This window comes from Falco peregrinus, chromosome 2 (genome assembly GCF_023634155.1).
Source record: "Falco peregrinus isolate bFalPer1 chromosome 2, bFalPer1.pri, whole genome shotgun sequence".
Lineage (NCBI taxonomy): Eukaryota > Metazoa > Chordata > Aves > Falconiformes > Falconidae > Falco > Falco peregrinus.
Window position 1 is genome coordinate 90,777,265 of NC_073722.1, and position 22,269 is coordinate 90,799,533.

At 48.1% G+C, this 22,269-nt stretch overlaps 2 protein-coding genes across 5 annotated transcripts in view; one reads left to right on the plus strand and one right to left on the minus strand.

Moving 5' to 3' along the window:
• Nucleotides 1-16,226, plus strand: part of TAOK3 (TAO kinase 3) — a 93,021-nt gene extending 76,795 nt beyond the window's left edge. For all 4 annotated transcript variants that reach the window (XM_055796890.1, XM_055796888.1, XM_055796889.1 and 1 more), the window contains 8 exons: nucleotides 324-458; nucleotides 8,662-8,898; nucleotides 9,499-9,627; nucleotides 10,606-10,809; nucleotides 13,519-13,758; nucleotides 14,731-14,943; nucleotides 15,391-15,573; nucleotides 15,702-16,226. In XM_055796890.1, coding sequence (XP_055652865.1) covers nucleotides 324-458; nucleotides 8,662-8,898; nucleotides 9,499-9,627; nucleotides 10,606-10,809; nucleotides 13,519-13,758; nucleotides 14,731-14,943; nucleotides 15,391-15,573; nucleotides 15,702-15,863 — 1,503 coding nt within the window. In that variant the 3' untranslated portion in view covers nucleotides 15,864-16,226. The remainder of the gene's footprint in view (nucleotides 1-323; nucleotides 459-8,661; nucleotides 8,899-9,498; nucleotides 9,628-10,605; nucleotides 10,810-13,518; nucleotides 13,759-14,730; nucleotides 14,944-15,390; nucleotides 15,574-15,701) is intronic.
• Nucleotides 16,227-18,470: 2,244 nt separating this feature from the next.
• Nucleotides 18,471-21,187, minus strand: PEBP1 (phosphatidylethanolamine binding protein 1). The gene is made up of 4 exons (XM_013295761.3): nucleotides 21,011-21,187; nucleotides 20,588-20,697; nucleotides 19,887-19,987; nucleotides 18,471-19,400 (listed from the first exon to the last, which is right to left on the minus strand). The coding sequence occupies exons 1-4, from the start codon at nucleotides 21,143-21,145 to the stop codon at nucleotides 19,183-19,185; spliced, it is 564 nt and encodes a 187-aa protein (XP_013151215.1). The 5' UTR covers nucleotides 21,146-21,187; the 3' UTR covers nucleotides 18,471-19,182.
• Between the last annotated feature and the right edge of the window lie 1,082 nt (nucleotides 21,188-22,269).

The window sequence follows — 22,269 nt, forward strand, 5'->3', positions numbered from 1 at the left end:
GCTTTATGCTTTTGAGTCTGTCTTCTTTTTGCACATATGTAATACTGGAGGTTTAAAAAAAAAAAAAAACAAAAAAAAAAAAAAAAAAACCACACCAGCCAGGGATTCAGAAGGCATCCCGCTAGCGATCAGCTGACACACCGAACCCAAGCCTGCAATGTGTTGCTTATTCATTTTGTACCGTGGGAGCTGCCGGGGCTAGCAGAGAGCTGAACTATGCCTCTCAAACAGCGGCGCTTGTGCAGACAGAGGGGTGAGAGAGAGGCAGCCGCCGCGGGAAGAGCACAGCCGGACTTTCTCCTTGTTTTTATCCATTTCTGCAGGATCATGTATTTATAAGGGATGAGGTGGGCCACAGGGATCGCAGGCCTGAGGTGCGGCCTACCCAGTCAGTGCAGAATCAGGCCCTCCACTACCGGAACCGAGAGCGCTTTGCCACAATCAAATCAGCATCTTTGGTAAGCAGCCACCCCACCCCACCTCCTCTCATCCCCTCTCCCTCTGCAAAGGGGTCAGGATTTATTTTTTTTCCTTTCCTAATTATTTTTTGCTGTTGTTGTTGGCATAGCAACTAGATATTGCACTGAAAGATATTTTAGCTCTGTGTGTGTGAGATGTAAAATGTAGAATATATTTAATTTCTCTGTGTATTTCCAGTGTATGGGAGATAAGCCACCTTCCTGGGTGAAGTTAATACCATCTCAGATTCCTTCCCGCCCCCCCCCCCCCCCCCTCCTTTTTCCACCTTTCTCTTTTGTTGATATGTTTATTTGCATGTGCATAAAGTGGGTATATGTCCTCGTGTGAAATATGCTTAAATGCTATGGAGATGCAGATGGGTTTTGAAACAATAAGATTGCTGCTTCCTGGCTGAGCTGCTGGCTGTTTTTTCATTCATTCATTTATTTCAAGCAACTGTACCGTGACTGCATTTTTCAGCTTGATCCCTAGGAAGGATTGCTGGGTTGCGATAACGGAGAGGGCTTACAGCGGGCTGTGGGCTTACAAAGAGGAGGGGGATGGGATGAATCCATCAAGATTTGTACTATTGCAAATGTGATTGCTGTGGATGCCTTTGTAGTAGGGAAAGGGGTGTGTGCCGGAAGAGTTAGTTGTCGTGCCACCTCCCCCACCTCGCATCCGCACGGGCTGCAGTCAGTAGCAACATTTTTGACAGAAAGGAGTGAAAATGGCCTTTTAAAGCTAAAAGAAATGTAATCTTAAGTATTTCAGCCCAATGGTATTAGAGGTCAGATGGACAGGGAGCGTTAGAAAGTACCCACTGTTTGGCCATGGCACTTGCTCAGTGCTATGACATCATCCTAGACCAACCCCGAAATTACACCAGCAAGCCCTCCCCTTCTTGTTTTACCTTGCTTGAATGGTGGGGTTTTTCCTTCTATACCACCATTTCTTGATTCCCCCAAATTGCTTCCCATTTCTACATGCACAAGACGGGGGGTGGGGGGTGGGGGGGGATGTGTGACCACAGCTAAAGGTTGTGAGTGGAGGGGAAAAGCAGCAGTGCTAGTAACCAGAAATTTTCTGTGGTGGCTGCTGCTAAAATCTAAAATGATACTGTGGCATCCAGAATCCTAGCTGGATGCTTCGTGGGCTGGCATTTGAGGGGAGCATCTGAGTTCCATCTTTTGCAGGTATACTTCTGGGGAGTCATGCATGCCCTGAGCATTCCTCAGGCCAGTGTCCCCTGCTCCCCCTTCCCTCCCTCCTCTGCCCCAATCTAAGTGACCTAGAAATATGTGCATTAGAGGACTTCACGCAGCACACCTGACACAGGCAGGATCTGTGGTCTCCTGGAGACCCTCTGCCTTCTGTATTTTTCTCTTTTGTGTGCATGTGTGTGTGCGCATGCACCCAGTACAGTGCCAGCACTGTTGCCTGCACTGAGCAGATAAAAGTAGGATCCAGTTAGGCTGGCTGGAAGGAAGAAATGGTGAATGACTCAAGTACCATACTTGAAACGTATATACACTTTGATTGATAAATAGATATGTGTGTTGAATATATTCATATTCTTTTACTCCTTGTGGAAAGCTGCTGCACTTTCTGTCCTGCCTTCAGTACCAGAGTCAGTAACTCCGATCTGCCTTGAATATGTCATCCCTGGGCTGCTTGGGTGGTTTGAAGGTATTGCATAGCAAGGCCCCCTTGGGAGCTTATGGAAGATGTTGGTTTGAAGGTATGAACCATGAGGCCTTCCCAGACCTCTGAGCTCTGGGGAAGACAGCTAATTTCCCAAGGTCACTCCTAAATCCCACAGCAGCCTCCTGTGGGGCTGGGACTGTGTCTGTCTTAATCCTTTAGTCACTTGGATTTGCTAAATCTCTCTGCTTCTGTGACCAAATGATGATAAAGATAGAATTAATACTGGGTGGGGAAGATGATTGCCTTTTTAAAGAATTTTTTTCTTTTTTTTGTTTTCTGTGGAACATACTCTGATACGGAGCATGTCTGGGCTCATGCTGGGAGGGTTTAGGGTGCACACCTAAGGTGAGCCATACATGCACAGCACAGTATCTTTTAGGGGAGAGGGAAGTCCCACCCATTAGCTCACAGTGTAAGCCAGCAGGTCTTTGGAAAAGCACATGGTAGTATGTGTCATGCAAAAGCTTTGTCATCCCCATCATAGGCACACATATCCCTTCCCAGTATAAAGGGGGGTTCCCAAAGCACCACCTTGGTACTACAGTGGATGGTACTGTGTCCTTAGGTTCTGAGGTTATGTGGTGGGGGAGAAGCTTCCCAGTGTTTACAACAGAAATATTTTCTTTCATTTCAGTTAACCTTGTGATGGACTTTTCCCTTTAATAATCTTTCATTCTCACCTCTTCATGTTCTGAAATGAAAATCTAGGAAAAAAACCCAAAAAACAAAACCCAAAAAACTAAGCTGAAACCTATTGCACAGAACATGAAGAATGCCAGTGTACGTGCTTGGGTTTGAAGTGCCGGCGTGGCTGTCAGCACACTTTTTTTTATCACTATGCATTCGATCACCGCTCGGTGGCTGGATGATGTCAGTGGGTAGTGGTGCTGAATGCTGCTGCTCTTCTGGCCAAGGGAAAACTTCTCTCATGCCTGCCTCCTTGTCTCCTGCTTAAATATCTGTGGGGAAAACAAGCCATGCAGCTGATGTGGGGAGAATGACCTAAAAATGTCTGGAATTTATAGTGTGAAACCAGAAATTCAGACTTTATTCATCTGTCTGTGTTAATTTATGCTTTCAACAGCATCTTGAATAAAATGAATCCTGTGTGAATGGGTGCTTGAGACCCCACTGTTAAAAACTAAGCAAACCGGCATGCTTTGGTGGTTCCCTACATCGTTGCTGCTGACCATCAGTTGGTTTCTCAGCAGCTGGGTACCGTTTCCTGGGCATGGAAAGGTTATGGGGTTGAGAGCATCAGGTGGCCTGTATTGCAGAGAATCAGGCAATGGGAGTTCTGACCCCAAATTCAATAATAGGGGATGGTATTTGGATGTAGAAACTTAAGCTTGTGGGATTTGTGAAATGTTACCCCCCAACACAAGAGCAGGGCGGTCCTGTAGAGGAAAAGCACAGAGTCTGGGTGCAGGGGGCTATGCATGTTGCTTCACAGCTGTTCTGCTGGTGGAGTCCAGCATCCTGGGCCCTCAAGTCCTTGTTATTCACCCTTAAATCGGGATATTGCAGATGCAAGAAAGATAGGCATTTCTAAAAGGATGCTCTTAACTTGGAAGTTGGATCTCTTTCCAAAAACAAGCTGAAGTAGTTTCAGTGAGTGCAGGGGTCACAGGAGAACTACATTAGACAGCTCTATACTCCAGATGTCTCAGTGGTTTTAAGTGTGATTCTCTGGCCCTCTTGCTCTCCAAAAGCATCATGTGAATAAGAAGGGAACTGGACAGACTTCCAAATAGTGAAATGAGCTATCCACAAGAAAGAAGCTGTCAATATAAGTTTCTAGTCTTTCAGTGATGCTTTGATACTGCTCAGGTTAAAAAAAAATATGAAAAAAAAATGAGCAAATGGAGTTAAGAGAGCTGAAGGAGCTTACCTTTGGTCATAATTCAAGCAACAATTTTAACAGTCACTCTTTCTTGGACCACCTTTCTCTTTGGTCATTGTGTAGATCACCACCACCGTCTGTTGGGTGGGGTTTTTTTTTCTTTTTTTTCTTGTTAATGACACTTGTGGCAACAGTAACCATCACTCAGTTGGAACAGTGGTGGGAAATATGCTGCACATTTCTGCTGTTGCAGTGAAAATTACTATCTGAAATGGAGATTGGGTACCTACTACATCTCCATGCTATTTTGCAGACTATCAGTGATGCATAAATTAAAAGTTACAACTAGAAATCTAAGCTTTCAGGCTCAGAAAGCTGTTATTTAAAAAGAAGGGCAGAGGATCTGCATGTTGCTAAGATTACAGCTATCAACATTTTCAAGTGAAAGGTGTTATTTAAATATGTGCAGAGATGTATTGATCTGCATTTCTGGTTGTCTTTCATGCTTGACTCCTTAACTCCCCACCACCTCATGCCTTTCCTTGATAGCTGCTGTTACAGTTTTCAAATTAAATGATCTAATAGTTAAAATTTCATAGAAAGATCAGACGGTGTGGACTCTATCGAAGGCCTTGGCATTCTCTTTGAAATCCAAATGCCAGCAAACAAATTATGTGATCTCATCCAGGGTCTGCAAAGCCAAATGTCTAGGTATGTGTGAGCAGGCTTCTTTGGCCATGAAAATGATACTGGGGCAGTCTGACTCCATACTAGGTATGTTTACATGATGGCTGTACCCTTGCACCCTGTTCTGCTGAAGCAATGACATTTTATTCCAGATGGTTGAGTTTCTCCTAGTGGACTCATCTGGCTGCTGCCTTTATAGGTCTTTGCTCTAAAAGTATTGACCTTGTTCTTTCTCATCTCGAAGTTCTTCTCTTGCTGTAAGGGGCTTCTGGCAGTGTCTTGCTTGGTCCTCTGCTTCATGCAGCAAAGACGAGCTCAGTATTTCATTTGGCTATCAAGAGGTTATCAAAACTGTCTTTTAGGAGAGTGTTCAGTATCTTGGTTAAACAGTGTAGAGAAAGCAACTTTAAAGAGTTGCTAGTTTGAAGGAGAAGTTGCGAGCCCAGCTTCCTTACATAAAGCAAAAATCTTGGAGGGCTGAAAGAAGAAAAGTTTTGATTTTATGGCAAGAAAACTGCTTGTGGGAGCAGGTTGGAAAAGACATCTCTCTTCTCAGTTCTGTGTGTGCCAAAGATACAGAGAAACTGACAAAACTTCATACCTTAATAAAAGCTATTCTGGTTTATGCAGGGGTTTTGGTTCTGCTGATGACCTGATTGATTATTGCATGCTGCAGATAGAGCTTCAGGAAACTGCAGTTTTCTGCTTTAAAGGATCCTGATGTTGTCTGGTTATGTGGAGAACAAATTTTGCAATGACCAATTCAGTTGTCATCTTTCTTTCCTATCATAATCTATGGGGATTATGATTGTGAAATACTTTGTGAAGTTCCAAGTGCCTTTGTCTAAGAACACCAGAAAGGTGATTACTGGAACTTCTCCAGATTTTCTTTTTAAAATTATTGTTCAAGCTGTTCATTCATTAGGGGCTTAATCTTTAAAACCATAATCCTTTATTCATTCGTGTGTTGACATGCTTAATCTGAAGTACTTCTCTGGTACTGAATGGTCATATTCAGTGACTAACGTTAATTTCTTCCAATTTCATCCATGCCCTGAGGTCACCATTTGGACACCTTGTCTTCGAAGATGGAGTTCTGAAGAGTGTTCATCTTTATTAGACATTATGGTGACAAATTAGATCTTTAGCACGAGCATGCTGAACGCAGGCATTAAATCTATGAGATGTCCACCAAGTCTCCTGTTCTTTCTCTCTTATCTTAAGGAATGAAATGCTTCTTTTGCTTTCCTCTGACTTCTTAATGTCTTGTCTTCTGCTGTGACCGGAAGGCTTTATCAGCCAGTGTTACAATTAGTAATTGCATCCTGTTGTTGGAGATAAATATCTCAGACCTAATGTGAAATCTTTCAAAAATGAAATTCTTGTCATGATAGAGGCAAGCTGAGCAAAACTGGAAATGGAGTGCACAGGAGCAGCAAAAAAAAAAAAGATTAAACTTTTATGTTTTTTGCTGTAAATAAGTACACATTCTAAATCTCATTAGAGATGAGACCAAAGGGGAGACTGGTCAAGTTGCTAGCAAATTCTTGGATCCATTTTTTCTTATGTTCTTGCTGTTTGCTTTGTTCTGCCACCTTCTTGGAGCGGCGGGTGCATAATGTCCTGCTGCTCACAAAAGGGCCGGGCCCCAAGAACAGCACATCCAGGAAGATCTTGTCCTGCTGCGTGGTAGTTAACGTATCTCCGTTTCTCCACAAGTCCCTGACCAAGCCTGTTTCTCCAAGTCGTATGTCATATAACATAGTAAATGGCATATGTGAAATGTTGGGGGTTTGCCTTGTCTTACCTGACATCTGTCTCTTAAAATTAACCTGGAAGACTTCTCAGAGGAGCTTTCGTTACCTGGAAGCTTCTGTCAGAGATCTTATTCTTGCTGAAATTGACTGAAATGTTCCCACAAATGCTTACCAACTTCTGCAAAGCATGGATGTCATTGTTACATTTGGGGAAAAAAAAAAAAAAAGCTTTTGAACTATAGCGATATGCAGGGCTAATACTGTGTTCATGTTTCTGTAGTCATTTCTACAATCTCACATATTCCTGGTGTCTGGCTCAGATCTGTTCAGTTACCTAGTCTCGAGCATTTGAAGGCTGCTATGTTACACCCGTTGCTGAGGTGTAAGTATATATTTTATCCAGTCAACTTCAAAATAACATCCCAAAATTCCTTGTACAAGGAGGATGTGATTTATGTATCCATCCTCACTTACTTTGTAGCTGATGTTTGACTACACTAATGTGGTAACCCACCATCATCGCTTCCTGGTAATGGAGTCTGACAGTGCTGTAGTCAGGCTAGTTCTTTTTCTTTGTCATCTGGTTTCCTTTTCTCTCTGGGGTTGTCTTTGGAAGGAATGGGGGAAAGACAGAGGCAGTAGATTCATCCTTTCATGTTTTGTTTCTGTTCTGGGACTCTGGCTAGAATTTTCTTGGTTGATAACTATTTACTGTAAATTGTTGCTATTTCAAGGGGAAGGCTTTGGAAGGCTATTCCCAACCTCCTGTTCACACTCCTTCCAAGTGTTGGTAGTCATTTGAGCTGAGACAGGTGGCAGCATGCTGTCTGCCTTGGGTGACACATCAGTTTGGTATTAAACTTGCTTGTTGATTTGGGAGCTCTGACTTGATTGCTGCTTCCTATCGGCTACTAGTCCTGAAGCACAGGGCTGCCAGCAAGTGGGCTGGGTTTGCTGCTCGGTAAAGCAGCTGCTCTTCTTCTGTTGAACCTGAACCTTCTCAGGTCTAGGTGCATCCCATCCTACGTCTGAACTTACTTGGAAGATCTCTGAAAAACAGCCTTGAAATGACAGCAGTACTGTAGTAGGTGCCGGTTCTTTCTCTTGGCTGCTGCGGAGAAACTAATCAGGAAGACTGGGCTCTTGCATACTGCAGGAGGGACTGTTGGTTCGTAAAGCTTCAACAATCACCTTCAAAGGGCTGAGCTCTTTGCTTCCTACTTGTTAAGCGTGAAAGAAGAGGTCCCCTCATACAGAATCAGGGACTGCAGCTCTACACCTATACTCCAGTTCCAGCTTTTGGCTCCCAGGACTGGCATAATACAAAGATCTGCTGATCTTTTTATGTGAAGTTCCTGGGACTGTATTAAAAAAAAAATAAATAAATAAATCAGTCTTGGACACTTTTCTTCTTTTGAAATGGAAGCATTACCATTCACATTTTCTTCTGAAATTTTTGGCACAACTTACTGGGGTTTTTTCTTCCTTTCACATAGATACTCTCAGGCATGGAAATGAATGTGGAACTTGTGAGTTTGTTTCAGCTGCGCAGGGTTTAAAATCTGCTTAGACCATCTGATCAATCTCGTTAAGAGCACACTGTTCCAGAACAGTGTTCCCTTGTTAGAAAACTTTCGGTGCTGTTAGGGAATGAGCTCAGTCTGCCATCCTCTTGAATGTTAAGAAGAAATGTTGAAGGAGGCTACTCGTTGCAGGAAATAGGTATTGAGGGACTGAACTGGAATCATGGTGACTTGAGGAGGAGGGGAAGAATGGGGTGGGTTGGGGGCTGTTCTCAAGATGGATGCCATCTTGTAAGTCCATGTCACCCTCAGCATTTGAATTCTGTGTCTGGAGAAGGTTGTCCAGCAGCCACCTTTGTTTCCAGACCTCCTCTAGTGTTTCCTGGAGTGATTAGTAACCTGCTGTTTCTTTTATTTGTAACATGGCATTTTCTGCTGTGTTACTGAAAATGCACATAAAGTTCTCAGGAAAAGACAGGGTAGGTGAAAATCAGGAGAGAAAAACTTTATGGCCCTGTTTGTGACATTAAACAGCAGCACCAGCTGAAACCTGGAACAGCATTCTCTGAAAGTTGATTTCTAAGAGTACAGCAAAACAGGGTCTAGTTTACAGGTAAGCAGCTAATATGATGACAGCTTGTTTGTGAAGAAGGCCATGTAGCAATTCCCCTTTTCCTGACATCAGGTTACAAGACAGATCCATGAGCATGAGCAGGAGAACGAGTTGCGGGAACAGATGTCAGGATATAAGCGGATGCGGCGCCAGCACCAGAAGCAGCTGATCGCCCTGGAAAACAAGTTGAAGGCCGAGATGGACGAGCACCGCCTCAAGCTGCAGAAGGAGGTGGAGACGCATGCCAACAACTCGTCCATTGAGCTGGAGAAGCTGGCCAAGAAGCAAGTGGCTGTGATGGAGAAAGAGGTGAGTAGAGTTACAGGTTCCACAGCTGTACCTGTGGAAAGGTGAGTACCAGATCTCTAAGAGAAGCTGTGAAAACGTGGCTTAAAACCTGTGTTAAGTGCGCTCCATGGTTGCTATCCGGAGCTGCCCTGGCCAATTTTGTGAAATAGCTTCACAGCTATAAGTCAACCTTCTGGATAACGGGCACTCCATTGACCAATACTGCACCTGGGGACAGCTGGCTAAGAGAGACAGACAGACCCTGTGGGGACCTTGGAGGGAGCTTCTGCCTGATGGCTGAGGGAATGACTAAGCTTGCTGCTTTGTCTCAGTCTGTTTAAAAATCAACATGTTAATTTGTATGGTGAATTAGTGGGGTTTTACCCTCCGGAGTGGTTTTGGTGCGGAGGTAAGAAGCATGAGGAAAGTCTTCAATGTATGTGGGCATTATGGGGTTTTACTCGTGGCTTTGTCTAGCACAGTGATGGGAGAATGACAGACCAAAAAACGCACAACAGAAGACTGATTTGTGCTGGATTCAGTACCTGCTCCCTCACCCTTTGTTGCTTTTTTCTTTTTTTCTTTTTTTTTTTTCTTCTTTTTTTTCTCTGTGCCATGCAGGCAAAGGCAGCTGCAGCAGATGAAAAGAAATTCCAGCAACAGATTTTGGCTCAGCAAAAGAAAGACCTGGCGACCTTTTTAGAAAGTCAGAAGAAACAATACAAGCTTTGCAAGGAAAAGATTAAAGAGGCAAGAAACCATCATTTTCAGGGCTGAAGGGGTGTGGAATGAACACGAACTAGACTTTCGTTTTGATAAACCTGGGCCAGCCCAGGGGTTTAAGGGATACTGTCATGCTTGGAAGCAAATTTAGATTCTCAGCAAGTAAACTTTCAAGATCTGGGAGCATCTGGCAGCATTTCTAGCATAATCTGTAAGGGTGCTAGAGGTACCTTCGCAATTTGCTGTAGAGCAGAATCTTTGAAACCAAGGGTGATGAGGGAAAATGGGACTTCACAGAGAATTCTTCTTCCCGTTTTTCCTCATCTGTGGGTGTTTTTTGGGGGGTGTTTTTGCTTAAGCTGAGAGTTATCAGAGCAGCCATTTAGATGTCAGTTGACGAAAAGCCCTGTTGATCGCTTCTTATATGAATTAGAAGAAGTAGTAACTTAGGTTGTCTATCCCAAACTGCATTACTCAAGTACAGCATCCCCACCGCATTGCAAAAATAGCTTGCTGTTAAGAATGTAGAGGTGAGAAAATGAACAGCGATGAGCCCTGCTGGGCATCTGATTGGAGAGAGAATTGAGCATGAGTCCTGTTGAAATAAAACCTAAGCCTGAGCTGGACTCCCGTGAACCTGGGTACAGAGCTGGGAAGGGAGCTGAGGAGTTTGACCCAGTCTCTTTCCTGGACAGCTGGAGCCTCCCCTGCAGTGGTGTGTTACTGACTTTTCATTGCTGCACTGTTTAGCCCCTGAGATGTTTGTGTTCAATGGCCACTTTTTCCTCCTCCTCTTGGTGGGTCATAATAGCACTCTGGAAGACGGTAGGGCTGGGCATGGCCAGGTGATAAGTCTGGTTCTGCTGGTACCTGGTGGTGTAGTCAGGATTTTGGTGTCCTTTAATGAACTGAGTGGCAGAGGAGTAGCCAGTAGCTGAAGGTCCTCCAAATCCTGTGTCACTGTGGTCCTAAGGGAAGTCTTGTTTTGACGCTGTATGCACACAGGAAATGAATGAGGACCACAGCACGCCGAAGAAAGAGAAGCAAGAAAGAATATCCAAACACAAAGAGAACCTGCAGCACACACAGGCTGAAGAGGAGGCCCATCTTCTCAGCCAGCAGAGACTCTACTATGACAAAAACTGCCGTTTCTTCAAGAGAAAAACGATGATCAAGAGGCACGAGATGGAGCAGCAGAACATTCGGGAAGTATGGCACTCTTCGCTTCCTTTCGCAAGCATTTCTTTAATTGTTTTAGCTTCGTGTCCGTCAAACAGTTTGCTGACTGGTGCTAGATCTTCATGTTCCCAGTTGCTAAACAGGACTGAGAAAAACATAGGAAACACAGTTTGGAAAATAGTTTTCCACAAGGATGTTGCTGCTTTTATTAACTGAGGAGGGGTGGCATCATTGACTTGCAGAGAGAAACATTATGTGGGCCACTCACTCTGGATCAGGTGCTTCACCTGAGCTCCTGGGCATGAGATTTTTGGGGGATCTTGCTGGGCTTCGTTCACAGCACAGGGCAGTTTGTCCATGATGAGTTCCATGGGCAAGTAGGATGGCTGAAAGGGCATCGCATGAGGGGTTCTACTTGTTGGCTAAAGAAAACTTACACAGTTGAAATATGTGTATTAAACCAGTGATAACCCTAAAAGAACAAGATTAAGACTGCAGAATGAAATGCTACAAATGTAAAAAATACCAAAAATTCAGTCCTCTCATGTGTCTGCATTCTGGTTATCTTCAAATAATCAGATATTGCTTTTCCACGGGGCTCCACTCAAATTTGTGCACAGAATGGGCAATAGTTTGTTAAGGAGAAGCTATTCAGCATCTTGTTTTTCCTCATTAGTTTATTAACCTTTGCCTTGCAGGCTGCCTGTAGTCAAATACCACTTTGGAGAAAGAGTTATTACTTGTAGATTTTCCTGTGGGCATCACTATAGTATCTGAATTCTTTATTAATGTTGATAAAGACTATCAGATGAAATGGTATTTTAGTGTAAAGGCTGAGAGCGAGCGGTCAAAAATTTCTAATAATCATGTACTTGGTCTGCTACCATCAAATTTTCTGGCATACTTAACATTGCCCTGTATCCTTACCTGTTCAGAGCTTTGCTGCCCTTGACTTCAGATGTGCCTGGGACTGCTCAGCTGGTTTGCAAATCACATCCAGACATGTCAACTCAGACAGCCTGAAAATGAATGACTGAAAAATCAGATTTGGGCACCATTATCACAGCATATAAGCTCTGTGGCAGGGATGAGAACAGAATTCAGTTGCCTATCATGGTATTTTAACCAGGAAACACTCCTTTGAGCTGCTGCATTTAAGAGACCTAATTTTCAGAATTATCTAAGTGTTTATTTCCTGAAAATAATATCCCTATTAACTAGTTCAAATTCACTGGATCAGACACTTGAGGTAAATAACAAGTTCAAAATGGGTTTTTTTCTTGGTATTTGAAGTAACCACAGAAGTTCTTTTTGTACAAGTGAGAAAGCAATGGGGAGAAGTGGAGCACCTCTGTTTGTTCATACTGTGTGAACTGAAATGGGGCATGGAATGGGCACGAGAGAGCCTGGCTGTCCTGGCCTAAGATGAAGGCAGGCACAAGTACCACCACTCAGAGCTGACGTGCTGGCTGTTCAGTGCACTACCCGCCTTTGCACAAGGGGGAGGTGATTTCAGCACACCAGTAGATTTAAGATTTTGATCTTGGTTGTCCAGGTGCAAGTTTTGGTTAAATGTAAACATCTGCAACATCCTTAGGGCCAAGAATGCAAAGACAAGACCTGGCCCTGTTCTGTTCCCCATCCTAGCTTAAAGCTGTCACAGCTGTAACAGCCTAAGGGGTTGAAGTGCCTGTTTGCAGGTGCTGATGTTGAGAATTACAACGTGCAACAGCAACTTGGAATAATTAGATTTATTATTTTTTTTTCTTCTACTGCAGAAACTCATTAGGCTGAGCCCTCCCTGTGCTGGGCGGTGTGTGTATTGCAAGGCAGCCCCTGCTGTGCCTTAGTCTAGCATGAAGCACAGCCGTGAGTTTGTAAACCTGAGAGCTGAAACTGAGATGTACTAGCAGACCATCTGTGAAGGTCACCAAATATCAGCCAGGGGTACAGCTGTAATTACTGCTCGACTGAGCTGGATTCAGCTCCATGCTCCACAGGTTGTTGCCGATACCTTGAGACAGAAGTATTAGCAGCGATCAGGGATAGAATCTGGTATCTTCCTCTTCCTTGGCTTGTAGCTCAGTGAAGGTTTTCCTAGACTGCAGGGCACCATGTGCAGAAACTCTTATGTGCACATTGCAAAATTGTGTGAGGCTCAGGCTGTATCCTTGTTTTGGAAAACACGCTGCACCTAGGGCCAAAAAACACCTCTACACAGCAGTAGATGAAATTCTTTTTCTTACCCGATGTGTTGGAGCTGTTCACCTCTGCTTTGGCCAATCTGCTATAGGTGATACGAGAGAAGCCTCATCTCCCAGTGACTAGCAGGGGTGCAGCGTAATTAAAATAGACAAATAAGAGCCCCCAGTTCTGTCGGTTACCCCAGCCCAGACGCTGCCAGCTCTCTGCACCCCGGCATGTACTTACTGAAAACAACTGTGATCCTCAGCCGTCAGACAGGGCTTGCGTGTGGTCCCAGTGCCGCCTGCTGGAGACTCCCTGGGTGATCCAGGAGCTACCAGAAGAGCAGGTTACAGGGGGATGGATCCTAGGTGGCCGCGCAATTAGCGTTCCCATCCTGCTGCTGGGGTTTTGTTTCCTTGTGGCACATGGAAGCCCTCGATGTTGTCTAGATGAGCGACAAAGACACCCCACCTCACAAACTGAACCACTGCATCTCAGGGCAGAGAATCACTCCTCAGCTTTTGTCTTGTGCTCTGCTGTCCTCTTGTGCAGGAGTTAAACAAGAAGCGGACCCAGAAGGAAATGGAGCATGCCATGCTGATCCGGCACGACGAGTCGACGCGCGAGCTGGAGTACAGGCAGCTGCACACACTGCAGAAGCTGCGAATGGACCTGATCCGGCTGCAGCACCAGACTGAGCTTGAGAACCAGCTGGAATATAACAAGCGGCGAGAGCGGGAGCTGCACAGGAAGCATTTCATGGAGCTCCGGCAGCAACCAAAGAACCTGAAGGTGCTGGAAGCTTTCCTCCTCCTTCCAACCTCTGCCCTGCTGGGCAGGCTGCTCTGTGTGCTTGCTGCCTCCTCCGTGCAGCATCCACGCTGCAGAGCCACCGTTCTCCACCAGCACTGTGTGCTCTCCCTTGCATCCCTTTCCTTTGCGCAGGGCTGCTCTGGTAGAAGAAAGTTGCAGGCTGTTCCAGCAGAGAGCTCAGGGAGGATTTTTTAAGTGCTGTGCTAGTTGAGGCTGCTGGGTAAAAACAGGCTAGTCCTTAGCAAAGTGTTACAGAACTTGCTTCTGATGAGCTGTGCTTGCTTCAGGCCCTTGCTGGTATCAGCCTATAAACCTCAGCATGGAAGGGGGTTGGGTGGTGCTTCCTCGCTTTCAAAGTCAAGAGAGAGGGAACGTGGGTGTGCTGAGCATTACGCTCTGTCCTAAGCTGGCTGCGGGTTGATTAGAAACCTCCGAGCTAATTGCTGTGGGAGATTTCTGTTCCTCCTCTGAACATCCAAAAAGGTACATTGCTTTTATTCGCTTTCACACACTTGCTAGTTCTCAGATCCGCAGTCTCTGTGTAGCACGCGGTTGCGGGGAAGGCAGCTTGGTGAGGCTTCGCTGAGGTAACAACCTGGGAGGCCCTGAAAAAGCAAACACTTCTGGGGAGGCAAGCGGCAGGGTGATGGGCTGGGCGACCTGTAGGAAGCAGCGGGGAAAGGTGGACGTGCCCTGGGCTGGGGAGGGCTTAGTGGATCCTGTTCCTGGCCCAGGCCCATGGTCACTGCTGAAGCAGGACCTGAGCTGATGCTGCTTGTTAGATCGCTGCGTGCGCAAAGCGTGTCCCACTCACCTGGGTGCAGGGGCAGGAGGCAGCGCAGAGTACAGGGGAGCTGTGGTTGTCTCCCACCAACCCACCTATTTGGATGTACTTTAACCTCTCCATTCCCAAAGCTCTTCGTGCTCTTCACATCGTTCCTTCCTTGGCAGGCTATGGAAATGCAGATCAAAAAGCAGTTCCAGGACACATGCAAAGTACAAACTAAGCAGTACAAAGCACTGAAGAATCACCAGCTGGAAGTAACTCCAAAGAGTGAGCACAAGACAATTTTGAAGAGTCTGAAGGATGAGCAGACGAGGAAGCTCGCCATCCTGGCAGAGCAGTATGAGCAGAGCATCAACGAGATGATGGCCTCACAAGCGGTAGGTGCGGCGTCCGGCGGCACCTGTCCCTGTTCAGGGGGGCTCTGACCGAGGTGTGCGCAGGCGGGGGACAGCCAGGCCATCAGTCTTCGTAGCACGCTGCGTTCTTCTTATCATAGCCACTGGATGGTTAGCGATGCGGTTGTGTTTGTAACAACTGTTTTAAATAATGCATCAGGCAGCACCTTCCCTCTTGTAACAGGTATCCCCCAGAATGCGCGTCCTTCCCCTGCTGCCCCTCGCATGCTAGGGTTTTAGAACTGGATCTTGTGGGCAACTCCTGCCTCTGTGTGAGTGGGGAGGCAGCTGTTTGTGGAGCCGTTCCTGCTTTCTCATTCTGCCACCACCAGCAGAGGCTTCCCGGCTTGGAGGGGGAGGAGCAGTGTGTCTCGTGTCGGAGCAGATTACCGGTGGAGGTTTGACTGTTGTTTTACTCTGATCTTACAGCTACGGCTGGATGAGGCCCAAGAAGCGGAATGCCAAGCCCTGAGACTGCAACTCCAGCAGGAGATGGAGCTGCTCAACGCATACCAGAGCAAAATAAAGATGCAGACAGAAGCACAGCATGAAAGAGAACTCCAGAAGCTGGAGCAACGGGTGTCGCTGCGCAGGGCACATCTGGAACAAAAGGTACGTTTTGGGTGGGCTGCTGGGGGCACCTGGCTACGTGTGTTGATCTCACCTCGGACACGGGGTTGGTGCAGCCTGTTGGGGGCTGTTGTGCTCTGCTAAGGGGCTGCTGACTGTGCTTCTTTCAGATCGAAGAGGAGCTAGCCGCCCTCCAGAAGGAACGCAGCGAGAGGATAAAGTTTTTGTTGGAAAGGCAGGAGCGAGAGATTGAAACGTTTGACATGGAGAGCTTGCGAATGGGCTTTGGGAATTTGGTCACATTAGAATATCCCAAGGAGGACTATAGATGAGATTAAATTTCTTTGCCATTTAAAAACAAAAAGCAAACAAAACAATGATAAAACTTGCAAAACCAACATTCCCCATGTTAACGGGCGTGCTCTCTCTCTTTCTGTCTCTCTTACTGACATCGTGTCGGACTAGTGCCTGTATATTCTTACTCCATCAGGGGTCCCCTTTCCCCCTGTGTCAAGTCCCGGTGCAGGACAGCTCCTGGCAGTCTTTTCCATAGTATGTCACAGTATTGATGTCTCTGTGCAATGATTAAAAATGTTTCAGTGAAAACTTTGGAGACAATTTTAATGGAAAAAAAAAAAAAAAGTGGATGTATGTTGCTTTTGAGCAATCACTCATTTTACCACCAATCAATGAAAGTACAAGCAAAAAAAATAAATATCAAAAGATATATACAAACCCAGGGGGAGAGAGACTAAATCCGCAGCCTTACCTTAACTAGCTGCTGCATAATTTTATTTTATTTTTATTTTTTTGGTATTTATTCATCAGGAATAATTAAATAATAAAAATTTTATTAAAGATTGAAAAATTTGATACATTTTACAGAAAAAAAACTTAATCGTGATGTACATATCAGTGGTGACATATTATTACTTTTTTGGGGGTGGGGAGGGGCGGGGCGAAGATCTGGTGATTTTTAGAAGAACCATGCCAGGCGAGGCGGGGATGAGACCTCAGTCCTCGGCATATTCTTGATTGTATCATAATCATTTTCTGCTGTCGCAGAGAATGTGAATACACTTAAATGAGCCCACAGGATCCCAGTAGCACAAATTGGGCTTTGTCAAATCATGTATTTTGTGTATAGAAGGAATTTAAGGAGAGCTTTTACTTATTTTCATATTGTATTTTAACTGTTTCTCTGATCAAAAATTTTTTTACTTCTTTCCCCCTTCCTCCTGCTCCCAGCCACCCTGCCTACTCTCCAGTTCAGTACTTGGAGGTCTACACTGTCTGTTAGATCATCCCCAGCCCTTTTCTTTTCTTTTTTTTTTTCTTTTTTTTTTTTTTCGTTCCTCCCCCAAGTCCACCCCCAACCCCATGATCTTGGTCACAAATATTGCATTATTCACACTTTCAAACTGTGTATTTTCTTACAATAAAAAGATTAAAAAAAAAGGCTTTACTTCTTTTGCATGCACTTTAAAAAAAAAAAAAAAAAGACAAAAAAAAACCAACAAAAAAACCAACAAAACAACAAAAACATTTTTCAGGTTCCAAGGAAGAGCATGAATAACTGTCAGAGCTTTTAATTATATTTGTAAATAAAAGTGTTCATCACAACGCCTCGCTGTCTCATTGTGGGAAGAGCGGCTCCCCAGCACAGTCTGAAGGTGGGAGCAGGGACGTGACACACCGCTCCTGCCAGCGCATCTCTTGTGGATGACACCAAGGGGTGAGATCGGGAACCTCGGGGGCTTTGGTTCAAACCTGCGGTTCTTGACAGTGCAGGTTTTTAGGCTAATGGAATGGTGGGTTGTTTTCTTTTTTGTGTCCCACTTCCAGCCTGAGAAGTCGCAGGAGGGCTCAGCCAGTGCTGAGCACCGCAAAGGACAACTGTTCAAACCTGTCACCACCCACCCTCTTTGGTAACTGGGGATGTTTTCCTGAAAAACCATCAATCCCTGTTTTAATGTTTAAATATTTTAATGGCTGGGTTGAAAAACTGCTTGGGGCAGAAACAACCACCTTTCTTAGTTACAGCCTCACTCGGGCTTTTCCAGGGCCTTGCTGCAGCGTGCCGAGTATTTCAGTACCCATTTCTCAGACCACCTGGGTGCAGACCTTTGAGAAAGGGGGAAGGCTTCTAGTTCTGTGAAGTAGTTATATCAGCTTCATCTCTTTTAAAGATGTCAGACTGGACCAAAGGTTCATTTTCTGCTTTAAGCAGTTAGGAGACACCACCAGACCTTGCCGCAAGCTGCTGGAGGATCAGGAAAGCAACTGGGACCCTGCAGCTTGGCTGGGAAGCAGCTTCAGGTCAGTAAAGCTGGTGGTGGTTCTCATGGGAGCGGAACCCTGCAGCGGGGGTTCAGCTGCATCGTGTGGCGCTGGGGAGAGCCCCCTGACAGGCCGGGACCGGCCCCTCTGCCACCTGCCCAGCGTGGGCTGAAAGCACCAGGCTCCCTCAGCCCGGGGGGCTGGCAGAGCAGGTGGAAGGGCTTGTTAACAGCCGGCCAGTGTCCACAGGCTGCCCCTGTGTTTCAGCACCAAGAAACATCAAGGTTGGCAACAGGAACCTTTCAGGGGATATTATTACCCTGCTGCTGCATGGTGAGATGGTGGCTTCAGAAACAGCCCAGGAAAGAGCATGTTCTCTGAATTTCTATTTCATGGCACTGCCCTTTGCCGTACAACCTTGGTTCGGCAAAGCCGCACCTCAAGGGCAGTGGATTAAGTTTGTACAAGGTTGTTAGAAAGACGTGACTGCTTTGAGCTGCATTCCTCCAGCATCAGCACTTGTTTCAGGCAGCACAGGAGGGCGGAACTCCTGTCAGAGGCTCCAGCCTCTTTCCAGCAGGCGGGAGGGGAAAGGACCCTGACAGCGAGCTGCTCCTGTAAGCACTCCCCTTGTCCCCCAAGAAGACAACCACACCATCCACCTTGGTAAGTTTTTTAATTGCACTGTGAGCAACCAGCACGTTAACATCGGGTCACAACAGGACTTGAACAAAACAAAGTGGTCTCTCAGCTTTGAGTGGCAACAGAGAACAGAAAGTAGTGCTACCAACCAGCTGCCCTGCCTCCTCCTACCAGCTACACCTTCACTGCCTTAGTGGTTCGCTTCAGTGAAGTGGAGGCGCTGGCCAAATACTTAAAGGTCAAAATAAAAAAATAGGAGGAAAAAAAAAGGGGGGGGTGGGGAGGTGTTTCCCTTAGACTGCCATCTCCTCGCCTGGGAAGGGGAGAGTACACAGCCAGCACCAACCCAGAAGTGGTTCTGTACCCACAGCACTGCCACATAATACCATTTCAGTACAGCAGAAACACTCTGAAGTGACACTAATTCACAAAGGCTTTGGCTTCCCTTAAGCAGGTGGGCCTGGAGAAGGTGGCCCTTCCAGACACCTTGTCAGAAGCTCATCTAGCTAGCGGTCACCTGTACCTACGGGAGTCAGCTGAAGCACAGCAAGGTCTGGATCATGCCACATGGAAGCGCGTTCAGGCCAGGGACAGCGACAGTGTTACAGTTCCAGGGGTCAGTGCGGGAGCAGTTGGGTTCAACTCACTAATCAAACAGAACTACAGCAATGTGCTCCAATCGGCCTGGTCTCCAGGGGTGCTGCACGGTGCTTCTTCGTGTTCCTCGCTCTACTTCCCCGACAGCTGCTCATAGAGCTTTGGCACATAGTTATCCCACTCTGCCTGGTAGCAAGTACCAGCCACTGGCACCCCCAGCCCATACTTGCTGCGGAAAGAAGCCACCTTGAAATTCCCTCGTTTGTCACCAGAGCGATTAGAGAGGATGGGCTCGTTGCAGGTCAGCTGCTTTGGCTGCTCGTACACCAGCCACACGTAGCGGTGCAGCCCTGTGGGGAGGAGACAGCAATATGGGCGCCAGTCACCTGCAATTCCCGGGTTTAAGGTTTGCTCTGAAGCAACTCCAGGGGCACAGGGAAACACATGCCTGCATTCTTCAGGATCAGAAGTATGATGGAGCTAAGGGAGCTGAGAGAAGATGCACTAGATAGGCTTGAATAGCTCATGTCCTGTCCAGGCTACTGCTCCCCCCCACCAGACAGCACTGCCTACCAACTTCAGGCAGCACAGACCTGCCTACCAGACAGCAAGGGGACAGTGGTGACATGTTCTCGTGCTGGCTGTGGCTGCATGCAAGTGCAAGCAGTCCTGTGTAGGGCCCTCCTGCAGCGCAGCACGCCCTCTGCCCAGCCATGCAGCACATGCCAAGTAGGCAGCCAGTTCGCTGCAGGCCTGCCCGCCTGGCCCTGTGCACCGCATTTGATCCACACAGCGCTGTGCTCAGACTGCGGGAACAGCTGCAGCTAGGTACCAACCTGTTCCTTTGGGAGGTCCGGAGCCAACGTAATCCGACAGCACAGTCCCGCTCCCCACGTCATTGCCTTTCATGTTGGTCACCAGGAAGTGGTGCCACTCCCTTAAAAAAGAAGGCAGAACCCGATCAGACTGCATCGCAGCCCCAGCTAAGGCCCTTCGTTACTCCCAACTGCTGCTTTTCAGGGTAACTGAAGCTAAGAGCCACCACCGCTTTGACAAACCCAAAAAGTCCTTGAGCAGGTACTGCCCTATTCAAAGTGCAGAGCTTGTCAAGACCAGCTCTGTCATCCCACCTTGTGGATCCAGGAAACTCAGAGCCTGATCCCTAAGCCTGAGTATTCCACACACTTCTGAGCCTGACTTGAGAAAACGTGAGCTGGTGCCATGTTTCAGACTCCACTGCTAGCACAGACTAACCTAATTGGAAATCAGACACCTGCCAAATTAGAGCGAGCAGCAGATGCTGTGCTTCTCCAAGCTACAACACACCTCCAAACACCCCTGGCAACAGCAGCTGCTTCCTCCTGTGCTGTCCCTGTCTCAAGGAGAGATGCAAGGTCACCGTTTCTATCCCAAGCTACAGCTACACTGCTGCACCTTAGACAGAGCATGTTCCTGACCTCCTTCTAAGCCTCTGCTCGGACCGAGAGGGATGCTCCATTTTCCCCAGGCAAGACAGGGAGCTGCCCGCCCTTATTACCTGAACTTTGGATCCTTCCTACTGGGTGCATCCGGGTCCGTGAGAACCAGGGTGTAAAGCTTCTGGGGATCACAGCCATCCCACTCAATGCTGGTGGGGCGGTGCTGGACCTGGAGGGATAACAGCGTCAGCAGCAGCCAGCCCCGTGCCTGCACCACCCGCTGCACCGCACAGGGAGGCCACCTGCGGCCAGCGCTGGCAGCCACACCCGGCTCCAGGGCCGTTCGTGCCAGCTCGCACCCAGCCTGTGAGAGCCCACGGAGCACGGGGGAGGCCAGCAGGGCGCGGCACCGCTCCGCGCCCCCGCACCCCGCCGAGCTCACCCCGGGGCTGCCCCAGCCAAGGCGCCTGAGGCCCGGCCGCCTCCCGCCATTTTGCCGCGCCGCCCTGCGACACACCCCCGAGCGGGGGGGCCCCGCTCACCTGCGTGGGCGTGAGCACCTTGCCCAGTTCATCCACCTCCACGGCGCCATACTTGACCCGCAGCGGGTGCGCCGGCTTCTGCTCTACCTCGGTGAGGCTCAGCGGCCCGCTCCACAGCCCCAGGTCCACCGGCATGGCTGCGGCTCTGCGCCCCGCTCCGCGCACTGCCCCGCACCGCGCTCCCATTGGCGGAGGTGCTGCCCGAGCGCCGGCCCGCCCCCGCCCCTCCTCGCCCCTATTGGCGGAGACGCCGCCACGCTCCGCTCCCATTGGCGGCGGCGCGCCGCAAGCCTTTCCCCGCTCCCGCTGTTAGGGCGCCCCCTGCAGCGCCGCCTCGGTTTCTGCGCAGAGCGGTTACCTGGAGCGGCGCTGCTGCCGTGGGCGGACGCGCGTTGATGTGCCGCGGGGGGCTCCATCGCCTCAGCCCGGTGTGTGACGGCCGTGCTGTGCCTTCCCCCAGCGGTAACGTGGCCTCAGGAACCAGAGGATACCTGCGTGCTTTACAGCCCTCGCTGCGGGGTTATGCAGAGAACTCTGCGTTACTACATATAACAAATCAGCCTGGAAGCTGCTGCCTGCAGTAGTGGACAATGCAGGACCATTGGGTCCACTTGGCACCAGTCAGCAGAAGAAATCCTGTCATTGGGACAATTTAACACATCTGCTGCTGAAATTCAACAGCACACTGGCTGTGCCTTGTTACATTCACCAAGGGGAATCCTGGGAAAACCTTTAAAGAAACTGAAAACGTTCATAGCTTTCCCTTCCCTTGTTGCCTGCTGCTTGCGACCCCTCCAGCTGTGGAGCAGCTCATCCCTCACCCTGGCTACCTGCTCCCTCCTCTCGGTCCCTCCGAGCTGCTGCCTGCTTTTTTTTCTGTCTCCCATACCCCAAATCACACAGTTTGTGGCACGGTTCATAGTCATTTACCACTGCTCCCCGCTCCCACTGCTTCTGGGGTGTCTCTAAGCGGTCGAATTATGGGCGAGTTCCCTGGGCGGGGGGGTTCGCTTGCTGCCTTCACTTAGCTTTACCCTCCGGGCACAGCACCCTCCCTGCGCCACAGGCTCCCGCTCCTCCGGCCGCCCCCGAGCTCCGTGCCCGGCCCCAGCACAGGGAGAGCGGCCCGGCGGCCCGGGGCTGCCCAAGATGGCGGGGGGGCGCCCCAAGGTGGCGAGCGGGGTCGGGGGGGGGGCGCCCAAGATGGCGGGCGGGGTCGGGGGGGCGCCCAAGATGGCGGGCGCCCAAGATGGCGGGCT

Coding starts and splice junctions, on each gene's coding strand:
- PEBP1 (XM_013295761.3), bottom strand. CDS start 21,145: ATGCCGGTGGACCTGGGGCTGTGGAGCGGGCCGCTGAGCCTCACCGAG. Junction 19,988..20,587: donor AGGAAGGATCCAAAGTTCAG/GTAATAAGGGCG, acceptor TTCTTTTTTAAG/GGAGTGGCACCACTTCCTGG. Junction 19,401..19,886: donor CGGACCTCCCAAAGGAACAG/GTTGGTACCTAG, acceptor TCCTCCCCACAG/GGCTGCACCGCTACGTGTGG.